We start from the raw sequence: 13592 nt of genomic DNA, 5'->3' as shown, positions 1-13592 counted from the left end.
TGATAATGTTCCCTAATTATAATTGCCTTGAAAAGTGTTTGGGGCGTAACTATAATTGCTTTTGTGTGAGACCTAAGCACGCGTCGGCCAAACGAAAATGTCACTGTCACTAGCGAACGGCGGCCAGAAATTTGGCCAAATTGATAGCCAAATTTGGCGGCCAGGTGACGGTGCTGGCGGCCAAGTGGGCGGGGCCCCGTACCCCGAGCCGCTCATAATATATACACAACCAATCGAATGCCGTTCGAGAGCCTCAGAGTTGGAGTCTCTGGCTAGTCTGTCAGTTAGCTGAAATTAATTTGCACAGCCTGGCAAAATAATTTACGGTCTGCGCAGAGGCCGAGTAATTGAGGTGGACCACGGTGGACCCGAAGATGTGGGCAGGTTTATGGCTGCAACTTTTCATATGCTCATTGCCCGGCGCGTGACATATCACGAAATACTGTTAACGGCTTTTCCGAATCGAACTGGAAGCTGTCAATTAGTTGTAGGTACATCAACCGAACACGTCTAGCGATACTCAAACGAGAAACCTGTTTGACGAGCCGGGAAAATTTGAATTTCGGTGGAGGTAATCAAGTAAAATCGATCCTAGCCATAATCGAATTGAAATTGAAATTGAGTACTCGATTGTGTTGGTGCAAAATCTCCTGCCAGCCGAAATCGAAATGAACTTTTGAGATGGCAAATTGATTTTCCTTACTGATTTCGTAAAATAATCATGTAAATAAGCTTGGCTGAAAAAGTTAAGAATATGAAGAATAAAATAAGGAATCTTGGCACTTATTCTGCATTACTTTAATATTTAAAACAATTTCCATTTTTTGTATATTTTTTTTCCACGTCATCTGGATGATCTGAAATGTTGTTGAAGTATGCTCGCCTGTTAATTGCGGACCGCCAGCTACTTGCCTCGCTCCGATTTGCAGCTGGCCGCTCACAAATCTTGTCACCGACGAGATGCAACGATGCAAATATATATGCAGCATGCAACCAGGCCGTCATCTGGATTCTGCGTCGGCGACATCCATTTCTCATTTGATCTTTATCGCCGGGCAACATGCGAACGGGCACTGCCTCCCCGGCCACTCCCACTGCCAAAGCCGCCCCAAAAGTCCTTGGTCGTACCTGATATCCGTACTGATTGCAATCAAGATTGGCTTTTTGCATGCGCCTGGCTGCCAAAGCGATTTGTGGTCTGGAAAACTGTTGCGCCCAGCGACATTTCAAGGCTCTCTGTCACAGCAGCTGCTCCCCGCATTTCCCCCCTTTCTCTACTGTTTTGCAATTTGCCAGTTTTTAATTTCCTCTGGTCCTCTCATTAGCGGTCCGCGTTTCGGGTGGCCAAACAGGCTCCCAGATGCCAAAGAATTGGGTCGGTTCAAGGAGCTTCTGCAATTTGTGGGGCACGCAACGCGCAGACACCTTGGCGGCTTTTTGCTGTTTGCTATTTGCTATTTGGTATTTGAAGCTATTTAGAAAGACAGACAATGGTTGGGTGTAAATCATGTTTGCACTGCTCGCTGTCTGGCTGGCTGACTTTTTGGCCCAGACTTGACTTGACTTTACTTTACTTGACTTGTGGTCAATGGCTTGTACATAATGGCTGGCCCCAAACAACAACAACAACTAACATTGGCTCTTTGGGGCATTTGCAAACAATGACATTATGCTGACGTTTATTAATCGCATTTGCGAAATTAATGTCGTGACATTTTCGGTTTAATGTAGTTGTAATAAATAAAGGCCCCATTTACCCATAGACCAACAGAAAGGCACAATAAATACGTTTGGTATAAAAAATCAATACAATGCTCGCAAAGACAGTCGGCAAACACCACAGATAGCTACTGCTGTCACTGCTCCAGATTACGTAATTCAGATTTGCATATAACAAATGAGCCAAGCGGTGGCTACTTAATTCATTTTATAAAGGAATTTTGATATGATTTACGTAATACAAATATTAAATAGCGATTGTTACCTATTTGTAACTCCCTTATGTATAAAAAAAACCTTGAATAAAAAAAGTACTTGACTTTACCCCAGATGGGACTCGAACCCACAATCCCCGGCTTAGGAGGCCGATGCCTTATCCATTAGGCCACTGGGGCTTGTTATTTCTGTTGTCAAAACGTCATCATAAAATTCTAGTCAGCTAAGAATAAACAGAATAAGAACAATGAAAGTTAAAATTTAAATTGGATTGCTTGAATTTAATTATGTGGAAAAACAGCTGTTAAAATATCTTGTGTTCTGGAGAAACAACTAAATAAGCAAGCATATTTGTCTAACGACATATTTGGGTAATATATATTCCATGCACAAGTGAGCATAGGTGGTTGATAGGGGTAAGGAGTACAGTTTTTGCAAACTCAAACTACTTCCTTTGTGTGTTTCTGCAATGCATATTTACATATTTCCACCCCATAACGGGTTCATAATATAAACACGTTTGATTTTTCTACCAGAATATATCATTTTCGTGCTATGACGCTGAACTGACTCATACATGTGTGCCGTAAGCTCTTAACAGCAGTTTGCCGGCCGATACCACAAGCCCCAGTGGCCTAATGGATAAGGCATCGGCCTCCTAAGCCGGGGATTGTGGGTTCGAGTCCCATCTGGGGTAAAGGTGTAATTTTTTTTTCCTTTGCTTTTTTTTTCTATATGTTGAATATGTGGTATATTTTTAGTAAATCATCCCGGATTTAACTAATTTTCCGATCATAACGTTAAATTTGTATAAGCTGAATAGATTTTGACATTTTATAAAAATGCTAAGAATATTTAGAACTTACCCTGGGCCCCAGGGAAAGTGGATAACTATTTCACAAGCTATTGGCAGTGCTCCATCAAGCCAGATTAATGGTGAGCCGCTCCCAGATGTCTGCCCACATGTCGAAAGAAAACCAGGCAAGCTCGTCACAGCAGTTGACATTTCGCTGTGCCACTTCCACTTAATTTAACAACTTTACGAGTGCCAGCCAATGTCTTCTAATATCGTTTTCAGGCATTTTCATCCCAGCACTTAAATGGCAATCAACTTTCTGATGAGCTGTCAAAAAAGCCGTCGCCCGGCGTTTAGGTGGCTGCACCAGCAGTGGGTGTGTTTTGGGCTGGGATGAAATCCATCCACTTTAAAAGTTTGCCAAAAATTGCGGCTCATAATTTCACTTTCGCTATCTGAAATATGCATGGTCGTAAAATTTGCCAACGCCGTCCAAATGGCCACCCTGGGAGCCAAGGATGCACAGGCATCGCCGGGATGGGATGGGAATGGGAGGCTGGGTTTTGAGGAGGTGGTATGATGGTTAGGTGGAAGCTTCGGGCATAAGCATTAAAATTGCATACAGGCTGGGAGGGCGAAAAAATACTAAAAAATAAAACTGTGCCTTGCATAGTTTCATTTGCTTTACGATTCAGCGAAACTTTGGCTGAGGATGCACACAAGTTGGGAACGGGAGGGGGATTTGGGGTGGGATAAGGCGGTCTCATCATTAATGTAAATTCATTGTTGCATGCAACATGCTGGGCAGGAAGGTGGCGCGGAGAGGGGTTCTCTACTGCCTGCATTATAACAATTCATACCGAATTTTTGATACGAATTCAACTTTCCCACGTACGCATAATCCATTAAGCTGAATTTGGGAGGCTTTCGAATTCAAACACCCTGGATATGAGTGTAATGTTTAGTAAGTTGAACTTCAAACTGGCTATAGGAGTAATTAAAAAGTCTTTGTTCTGACTTGGTATAGTACAATGTATAGCTGATTAACTTAATTAATGAATTAACTAAGAAGGTGTTTGTTAGCCACAAGATAAAGACATTCGGACTTGAAGCATTAATCAAATGTTGATTTCATTTCCTTGGTTATATTTTAAAACACTGCTGCTAGTACGTACCCACTAGTTGCAAGGATTCCCGCAGCTGGGAAAAAATTCATTTTGCCCAACACGCCGCACCTCGGTGCAAAAACTTTTGCGCTGAATTAATGGCAAGGGTACTTTAGCACCCAGAGGAAAGTAGGCCAAAGTCCGGGCTATATGGTATATAGAGCGGGGTAACTAAACGAAATGGAGGCGGAGTGGAAATGGGCGCTGGGGCATTCCGTAAGGTTTATGGAATGCTCCGCAGATTGCATTTGTTGCATTTTACTTAATTGAAAAAGGCCAGCAATGTGGAGGAAGGCCGTAAAAGGACAATATCGCTGTCCCTAGCCCTCTATGGGCCGTCTGTGCTGTGCACTTCATAAAGCTGACAGGGCCCGGATCGGTGCGGCGGGCTGGCTATAAAAGAACATGACCAAAGAAGCGGCTCTCTCACAGTAAACACACCAAAATAGACCGCCAACGGACCGCCACAAACGGGCAACAAAAAGCACACAAAAGCATCTACAACATGCAACAAACAACAAACAGCAGCCAACAAGCCCAAGCCAAGCAACAACAGCAACAGCAGCGCAGAAACAACGAGCGGCAAAAATTATCTACTCAGATTATGTCGAGATTAATTACATACGCTGAGCGCCATTGTCTTGTCAATAAATTGTCGTTGTCGTCGACGTCGCCTGGCATCGTGTGGCTTTAAGATAAGACGGCCCCCGACGACTACCGAAATGTTAACTGGCTTTTCCCTCTACCACTCTTTATATTTTTTGCCATTTTTTTTTTTTTTTTGCTTTTTTGGCTGATGCTGTCAAAATTGGTTGCTCAACCCGGGAGTTGGTGCAGTGCAGCCAGCCAAGCCCCTCGTCCTCGGCTAATTAATTTAGAAATGTTGCCGGCATCAGCGCGACGAGCCCACCAAAGGGAGCGCCATATCCAGTTGGTCCACCGTTAGCGGGCAAATAATAATGAAATGATATAGGTTTAATCCGGCGATAAGCATCGTGCCGCATCTCTCTAAGCCAAGCATCTAAAGTGCTCGCCAAGTGCGCGTAAATTAATTGGCCAGAAACCGAGGTATATCCTATGTATGTATATTTGCAATTCCCATCTCTGAAGAGCGCCGACCAAGTTTATGAGGATGTGGCTTCGACTTTGGCCAAGGGGCACTGACGTTAAATTTAGTGCATGCTAGGCGCCGAATGGCCAATGTAAATTTCGAAAGGCAATGCCGTCTTGGCCCGACTCAAATGTACCGACCATTGGTGGCTAAGAGCGGGCGAATGATGGCCCACGAGCATGGGCAGGGCTAATTAGAATGGATAACACGATATTGGCATCTCTGCACCTGGAAAATACTGCCCAGCATAACTCCAGATGAGTGTTTGTCCATGTAGCAGATGCGATTCGAGATTGCGGAGCGTGCAAAATATTGCCTTTCATAGGAAATAAATCCTAATGGTACTATTAAAACTATTTTATAATTTATATAAATGTATTTTTTAATGTATGAGTAGCAAGACTTGCCTTTTTGTTGCCACAGCTGTATTTTATTTATATGATTATGATATGATTTCTTAGCCTACTGAATATCCAAAACACCCTTCGCATCAAGCGTGTCTAATAGTTTTGTTGCACTTTTCAGCACCCTTTCGTTGGCATAGATAGCATTCTGGAACCGAATGCCCTCCTCGGTATCTTTATAGACACTTGAGAAGTCTGAGGTCACTTCAGTACCGTCGTATATAATAACAGGTTTGAAGAGATGGGCCAATAAACCTATTGTTTAAAAAATGTGTTATTAGAATATAAGCTTTACATATTAGATCTGAGTACTTACACATGAATCGACGACTTTCGAACTGTTTCTGAAAGTCCTGAAGACTGGGAAATTTACCCTTATAAGCAAGATGTTCTAAGTTCGTTTTGAGGTGGCTGTAGTATTGTTCAACAAGAACGGATTCCATGTCCTGTACTTCGTCCCTCACCGAGACGGTGAAGAATAAATGCAAGTCGATGGCAGGTGAAGTGAAGTTGCTGAATTGAAAGTCTATGGCTATGGCTGATTTTGGATTACTCGCATCATCGTACTGATACATAAAGTTGGCGGTCCAGCAATCACCATGGTTCAACGCCAGCAACTCGTATTCTCCAACTTCATAGGTTCGAGCTCCATACTCCATTATGTTTTCATGCAGCTTTTCTACTTTATCACCATACTTTTCCTTCAAATCTGGTTGTCCATTTATGAACCTTATAAAGGCCGATAAGATTCCCTTGTACACTTCCGTGTAGCCCTTTTTGTCACGCGAAAAGAAATTAGTATAAAGGCTTTTGGTCAGGAGTTCGGGATGGCGTTGTTTTACGACTATGGATGCGGCATGGAACTTGGCTAACAATTCGAGAGTCAATTTCGTATGAGCCAGATCCAGCTGCTTCACTCGATCTGCATTCACGTAGTTATACTCTGCCAGATCTTCCAGTATCACGGTACTATATTCCCTGTCTACAAAAATCGTATCTGCAGTAAACTTGCCGGTGAGGCCAACTTCTAGAAGAAGTTGCTTCATCTTGGGCAGCATGAACTCGTACATATCCATTTCCCGGTTATACACATCGTACTCCAAGAATACCTTGGCCTGGGGCACACTTTCTGTCAGGGCTTCCTTGACAATGTAGGTTTTATTCTGAAAAATTCCATTGCCCTTTTGAATGTCCACATGGATACGGGTCATGAGGCTTATGTAGTTCTGGCCCTTTTCAGTTGCTGGCTTGGCCCAGACTTTGAGGACCTTCAGCTGATCATCCTTGTAGTAAGCCCTCAGTTTGGGCTGCAAATACTCTCCGGTTAGCCAATTGGGTATCATTGTTCACGAGGTGCCGTTTCTCAAACTACTAACGCTTTCGGTCGAGCAGCGTTATTTTATATGGCAAGCAAGTTCGTTCTTATCAGTATAAACTAAAACCTTGATTAGATTTGAAATACAAATTCGTGTGTTATCTCTCCCTTAGCGATATTTAATAATGCTAACTCATATCGCCCAATGCACACTTATAGGGTTTATTTGCGTTTGATTGGTGCTGAATGATATGCATATATTGGCGCCTTTCATGAAATAATTTTCTAGAAAGATTTCACAAAGAGAAATCTGCAAGCCTGTTAGTTACCATTTTGATGTTGTTTGTATTTGGATTTTACTAGTCGATATTTATTAGATATATATTGTGACAAGTGTGAGACTTAAAGCTCATATTTAATAAGGATAGGTATGAGTGCCTTTCACACATCCGCTCTCGTGTCCTGGCAACATTAATTGGATAAACAAATATTTACTGCCACATTAGTCATCATTAATAACACATACTCAGGGAAATTGGGCTGGAATACCCCTTAACTCTACATGAGCGAGTGCATTTGTGTCATCCACTTCAACCGCATCTAATTATTTATAATTAAAGTTTCTGGCTTGTCTGTGTTTCGGTTGGTCAAATGAATACGTTATACAATTGAGAGTTTACTGTAAACAACAAGGACACAAGCCACTGGCTGACAGGCAAAATGTGTATGGATGGCATCTGCCGAGTGAAAGTTACCAGGTTCATTCTACTCTGTTTGTTTACGGCAAAGTTGCCTGCCAGAAGCTGTGCATATTGAAATTCCATTACTTGGAAAATCATCGCGAAAGTGCATCCCAGATGTTGTTAGTTGGATGTTGATGTTTGATACACTGAGAGGGATATCTACTTGTAGCTGGCCTAAAGTGTATAAAGTCAAAGTAAGGAGATGAAGCCATATACATATGTACATATATATTTTAAGCACTTAACGCATATTTTTGGAAGTGTTTATAGTGGTAATTTATACTATTTCGTTCTCAAATTAGTGTAATTCAGTATCAATACTTATAAAAAACAGATACATTTTCTGCCATCTGCGGGCAGTGATTCAAAGTTTTTGGGCTTTTAAGCTATTTGCGAGCCACGCACTTGATCCACTCACACACACACACACCCACACACACCCACACACACCCACACACACACGGACACAAGCACACACCCACAAACGCAAGGTAATTTCCCAGGCGGTTAACGGTACTTTAGCGGCTGTGACGCCATTTTGCCGTCGGCCATTTCCCGTCTGCCATCGCGTGCCGCCTGAATAATTGATGCCACGAAGGGCTGTGATGGGTTAAGAAGTGATCCAGGAGCGGAGTCGCTATTAATGAGTTCCCACCGTCTATATGCATAATTTATAAAATATATATGGCACTGCCAATGGCTCAGTACCAAGTACACTGTAAACTGTACGCTGTACTCCACACCACCCGCGTCGCAGTTGACAAATAAGCGCTTAAGTAATTTGCTGCCGTTTGCCAACGGAAAAGGGGTAAACTTCACAAGTGAATATTAAATAAATTTTCCAGTTATTGCCTGCGTCTGTGCCTCAACGTCCTCCATGTTCTCAACGGCCTCAACGGGTTAACCGAAGACCGCCGAAGAGTGCTGCATTCAACTTGTAATTAATGTCAAATATTTACACATTTGCCGGAGATCAAAGGTCTGCCAGCAAGTCTCGCAGCAGCGGGGCTAATTAAATGAGTATTTATATTTAAATTACACAAAACTACTTAAAGGCTTTACCCTTGAGCACAGCGGCTGATGAAGTGGATGGGTGAGTTTTCACCTAAGCACAGCTGCTGGCAGTGAAAGCCTTTCGCTTTCAAGCGGGGCAAAAAATCAACCCTTTGCTGGTTCATCCATACGGCAGGTTATACTGTCACTTAATTAGCTTAAATTGTTAACTATCTGGTAAGTTATCATAATCATAATCAAAGCAGATTGATTTTTTCAACGTAAACTGCACTTTATGATATAATTCAGCCTTGAGCAAAGTGGCTCGGTTGTTACCGCCTAGTTAAATATCCAAACTTATCCCTTTCACTTGCTGCTCATGCCGAAAACTTTGCCCGAATATGCACAAAGTTAAAAGGTGAACTTGCCGCGTCCTTCGTCCTTCAGCCTTCATCCTGCATCCTTCACCGGCAATTTGTCGCACAATTTAGCCCGGCATTCAATTTGCTTCGAACTGTGGAGCTCGCTCGTCAAAGGCTTTTAGCTTGTTAGCGCTGCACTCAATTGGAGGCATTTAAATGCCGACTGGCGGTCGACTGGCAGCAGTGGGTTAAGGCTGCTGGGGGGTTAAGGGTTTGCATGCGAGCTGCTGCAATTTGAAAATGCAGTGGCGCCCTAGCGGAGACAAGAACCCGCAGAGCAACCAGTTCCAAGTTCGTGTGTGGATGATACGAGTATTCGGCATACGTCATGTGGCAAATGCGTGTGTGCAGTGCAATCTTGGTTTTTCCGGGAAACCAGGGTCTGCGTCCGTGTCCGTGTCCGAGTCTGGCTTTCGGCTCCTGCTCTCGGTACTCCGTTTTCCGTTTTCCAATTCTCCGGCGCTGTTGCGGCTCTGTTAGCCGGCCACCGTAGGCGGAAATGTTACGGCGCACACACGAAATGCATTTTGTAACCCAATTTCCTACTTCCGGTGTCTTTTCGGCAGCCGCACCACCACCCACCCACCACCCACTGCACAAACGCCCATTGGGGGGGTGAGCGGCCACCCACTCGCCCGCTGAGAGACGTGAGCACGTCGGAGAGTGAGCGGAAATGAGCTTGGCCGGAAAATTAACCCACACGGCTCTCTCGCACACATGGAAGCTTTTCCACACATGTTCGAATCGGAAAATTCCGAGCTACCTCTTCGAGCTTTCCCCGAGCTTTTGCCTTGCCATTCTGACAGCTTTGACCCCCACCTTCTGGCCCCTTCCCTTTTTGGTAGCGTTAAAGGGTATACGTTATTCGTCAACAAATATGTTACAGGTAAAGAAACACATAAGCTGAATAGGCTTTCAAGTATATATAATATACTATAATATACGTATATATGTATAATGTATATAAGTATAATGAAGTATGCGTATAATACATATAATATAATATGTATGAATGAATATATATAATGTAGTAAGCTTTATAGAAAATAGAGCATCTAGAAGCCGACACTTCTATCTATATATGTCCTCTGTGTTTTTTTTTTCTGCTTGCGATTTTCCCCATTTAATGCCGTCGCGCAGCTGTTTTGACCAGGTGACGTATTGTAATGCCGCCACCAGTCGTGTTGCCACTTTGATTGATTGGGTAATGAAGTTATTAGATAGGTGTGATTGTCGGGCCGTGCGAGATTTCGATTTCGAGTGTGGCAGCGGCGAATTAAGTGCCTCATTAGATTGTTATGATAGGTGTGCGGCATTGTGGGCGGCGCTGCAGTTCGCGAAATGCAATTAATATGCAAACGAACGAGTGATTGAGTTGTAAGCTTGAGTATTTCCCATAAAGGGTTATCAGAAACCAATTCATCAGGGAATAGAGCGAAAGATTTGAGATACTTATCGAATTATATCCAAACCATTCTCACATTATACCTTTAAATATACTAGTGTTTATTGTAGTATATGATTCCTTAAAAGTACATTTACCAGACAGACAGACAGTTTAGAATATTACCGATATAGAAATGTAGGTCGCTTTCGAATTTGGCCAAAATAAAGTAGACTGATGTGGATCGCTTTCCCGTCCAATTCCGCGGTGGAAAATATGATAACAGCCATGGCCGCTTGTCACTAATGCTGACAAGGTCACATTGTCAACGTCAGTGCGCGTGCGTAAACCAATAAAATTTGTCCAAAACGGCCAAGACAATAGCCAAATAAACAAAGGCTAAGCGAGGGGCTACTGGCTGCTACTGGCGGATAGAGCGGCGGTAATGGGGCAACAGCAACATACTCGTATAGCCGCAGCTAAACTGGCTTTAATGATTCAATCCCAAATATGGGTGTCAATAAGTTAACAGACAGACAATGTTGCACTTGCCGCGGCCAAATGCGCGGTTTCTTGGCCAAAAGCCAAAGGAGGAGCAGATCTGGAATTGGCTGTGGTGGACCCAGGCCCAGACATCGCCGCTGAAATTATGAAATGCATTTAATTTTGTTGCACACTTTTTGTGCGTTCCGGCGGATTCAGCTGCAAAGCTCCTCAGCTCTTGGGGTCTTTGGAAAATCTATAAAAATTCCATTGACCATAATTTAAGCCGTTGGCATTGGCATTGGCATTGGACTTGGACGCGGACTTGGACGTGGACTTGGCCGTAGTCCTGGTCTCTGACCAGGCTGACTGTTTAAGGAAGCAAATGTTTCCGTGCAGCTGCCAACTGGTTGACAACTTGTGCGGACCTGTGTTTTATGTGCCATCGGCTGCTGCAGTCGGGTTTATATTGCAATCTGTCCGCAATCATGTCACATCGTTCTGCAACTGGTTCTGCCAGAGATCTCCCTCCAATCCGACCGACCCAATCCTGGCCATCTAATGAGCTTCGAGGGCGTTGCAACTTTAAGAGGGCCCTCTCTCAGATAAAAAGGTTTATTGCTGGCAAATGGAACGGGGACTATGGCTACCCATAAATCTCAAGTGAATGCCGGTCGAGGATGCATAAAACTTCTGACATTAAGAGCCAGACGCCCGCGCTTAAGTCCAGCAGGACATCAAAAGTTGCTCCTGGCTGGCCGTAAACAAATAAACAACAAGCTGCAGAACAACTGGCCAAGAATTTGCCGCCAAACAGAAGCCAAGGAGCTGGAAAAATAACAGAAATAACAAAAATAACAAAAAAATTGTAACGCAGTCAACAAGGACACTGTCATAACTTTTTTAATGTCCTGGACAGGGGCGGTCGTACAGCTGACAGTAGATAAATTCTAAGCAAGCAACTTTTGCAGCCAACTTGCACTGACATTTCTCTCTTGGCCACGTTGCACTCTGACAAATCGCAAAGTGCTCCCGAGTCAGCCAAAATGGCGAAGCAAAATAGGGGATAGGGCCCAAAAAAGTACAAAAAAAAAAAACGGTTGCCAAAACAGTTGGCCAAAAAACTGCTTTGCCTCGCTAAAGATTTCTTTTGTCTCTCGGGCGAATCGCATAAATCTCTCCGAGCTACTTAATTTTTTAGTACGAACTGCATATAAGTTCGGAATCATTCTGTAGTACATTTTATTTGCTTACTGCCACCGCAGCGAGGAGGAGAATGTATTGCCTAACCCCATGTAATTGACGGTTGACACAGTTGGCCAACTTTGACAGCAAACACGACCAAACACAGCCGACCAAAATTGAACTGAGCCTGATGTTTGGCTGAACTGAATTGCCAGTTGCATAATTGATTTCTTTTGTCTGCTCTTAGAATTGACTTTATTGGGTTCGTTTGAATATTACCAGTTCCCGATGGGCGTGAAATGGGGTTTTTCAGATTGTTCAATTCGAAAAAAAAGTATTAAGCAATTCTGGCAAGAAATTCCTTTTCAAAACTGATTAGCAATTTAGTACGTTATCATATTTACATTTCATTACACGTTCTTGTACCGCGCCTGGCAAACAAAATTTATATTTAATATTTGCTTTCCACACTCGATTCCAGTGTGTAAAGAGCATTAAATTTATCTAAATGCCTGCACTTATTTATTTTGTATAATAATTCAATAGTTTTGAGCTGCCAGACAAACTAATTAAAAATTAAAAATGAATCGACTGAATCGACTGTGGGTTACTTAATTAACAGTTTGATTGATTGAACTCATTGTATTACTGAAATAATCGCACCAGTCCAGCCCAGTATGTCATGAATGGACGACACCAACTATTTTACCCTGGAAACTCCACTGATGGAATTGCTTTCGACCAAAAATCACGCACGCAATAATTACAAAATGCGGACACCAGTATGCAAATGCCCATATTTGTATTTATATATTTTAATTACGGAATCAAATATTGTGGCTAGCTTATTATTTTGCACTTTGTGCTGCGCCAGCAAACTGAGGGAATGAAATAGCAAAGCTGTCAACTGAAGCTAGGATTTGCATTTCAATTTAAATATTGTGCATGGCAATCCATCAAACGAGGCTAAAACTGGTCCGAAAACTGTCACCAACTGGCCATATATTATATTAGTTATTCAATGCCTTATACCAATGTATTTAAGGTGAAATGGCAAAGAGCAACAAGTTCGTTATATATGGTACTAAGGTGCCTAAGGAGGGGTTTTGATGTATAGTAAACTTTTTTCATATTCACTTATAATTATCAACACCTCAAGATTTCATGTATCACATACCATTATATTGCAGACCTTGGACTTTTTCTTATTTTGCAAAGCATCTTTACTCATTGCCAATTAAGAACACCAGTTTTTCTAAAGCCCCAAAGATTCCATCAATTTTGATGGGCAGGCAGAGGCCTTCCGCCTTCCCTTTATTGGTGCCAAGGATCTTTGAGTTATTTGAGCAGGAATGGCGGGCGAGAACACCTAAACAGAGGGCTATAAAGATGCTGTCGGGATGTTGTCATTAGCATTGAAAAGAAATAAAATATAATTTATTATCAGCTGGTTGTCACATCGACGCACGGAGCCGTCGCCTTGCCAATTGGGTGTCGATGCGAAATTATTAATTTTCTCGCATTGCTCGTCGGCCCTTACACTTTTCCCCTGACAGCTCCGCCTATCTCTTGGCCAGATTTTCCTTTCCAGGATGGCGTGTGAATGCGACAGTGAGTGTGGAATGCGTTTGCCTTGGGTTTTCTCTCCTTCGAAC

At 42.9% G+C, this 13592-nt stretch overlaps 1 protein-coding gene and 2 non-coding genes across 3 annotated transcripts; 1 reads left to right on the top strand and 2 right to left on the bottom strand.

Moving 5' to 3' along the window:
* Positions 1 to 2041: 2041 nt before the first annotated feature.
* Trnar-ccu lies at positions 2042 to 2114 on the bottom strand. Its single transcript has one exon. It is a non-coding gene; the product is annotated as a tRNA-Arg (tRNA).
* Positions 2115 to 2559: 445 nt separating this feature from the next.
* Positions 2560 to 2632, top strand: Trnar-ccu. The gene has a single exon. It is a non-coding gene; the product is annotated as a tRNA-Arg (tRNA).
* A 2779-nt stretch (positions 2633 to 5411) lies between these two features.
* On the bottom strand, positions 5412 to 6791 carry LOC6530850. Its single transcript, XM_002091695.4, has 2 exons — positions 5729 to 6791; positions 5412 to 5667 (listed from the first exon to the last, which is right to left on the bottom strand). The coding sequence occupies exons 1-2, from the start codon at positions 6753 to 6755 to the stop codon at positions 5471 to 5473; spliced, it is 1224 nt and encodes a 407-aa protein (XP_002091731.1). The 5' UTR covers positions 6756 to 6791; the 3' UTR covers positions 5412 to 5470.
* Between the last annotated feature and the right edge of the window lie 6801 nt (positions 6792 to 13592).

This window comes from Drosophila yakuba, chromosome 2R, assembly GCF_016746365.2.
Source record: "Drosophila yakuba strain Tai18E2 chromosome 2R, Prin_Dyak_Tai18E2_2.1, whole genome shotgun sequence".
NCBI lineage: Eukaryota > Metazoa > Arthropoda > Insecta > Diptera > Drosophilidae > Drosophila > Drosophila yakuba.
The sequence above is the reverse complement of the archived record's forward strand: the minus strand, read 5'-3'. Positions and strand labels throughout refer to the sequence as shown.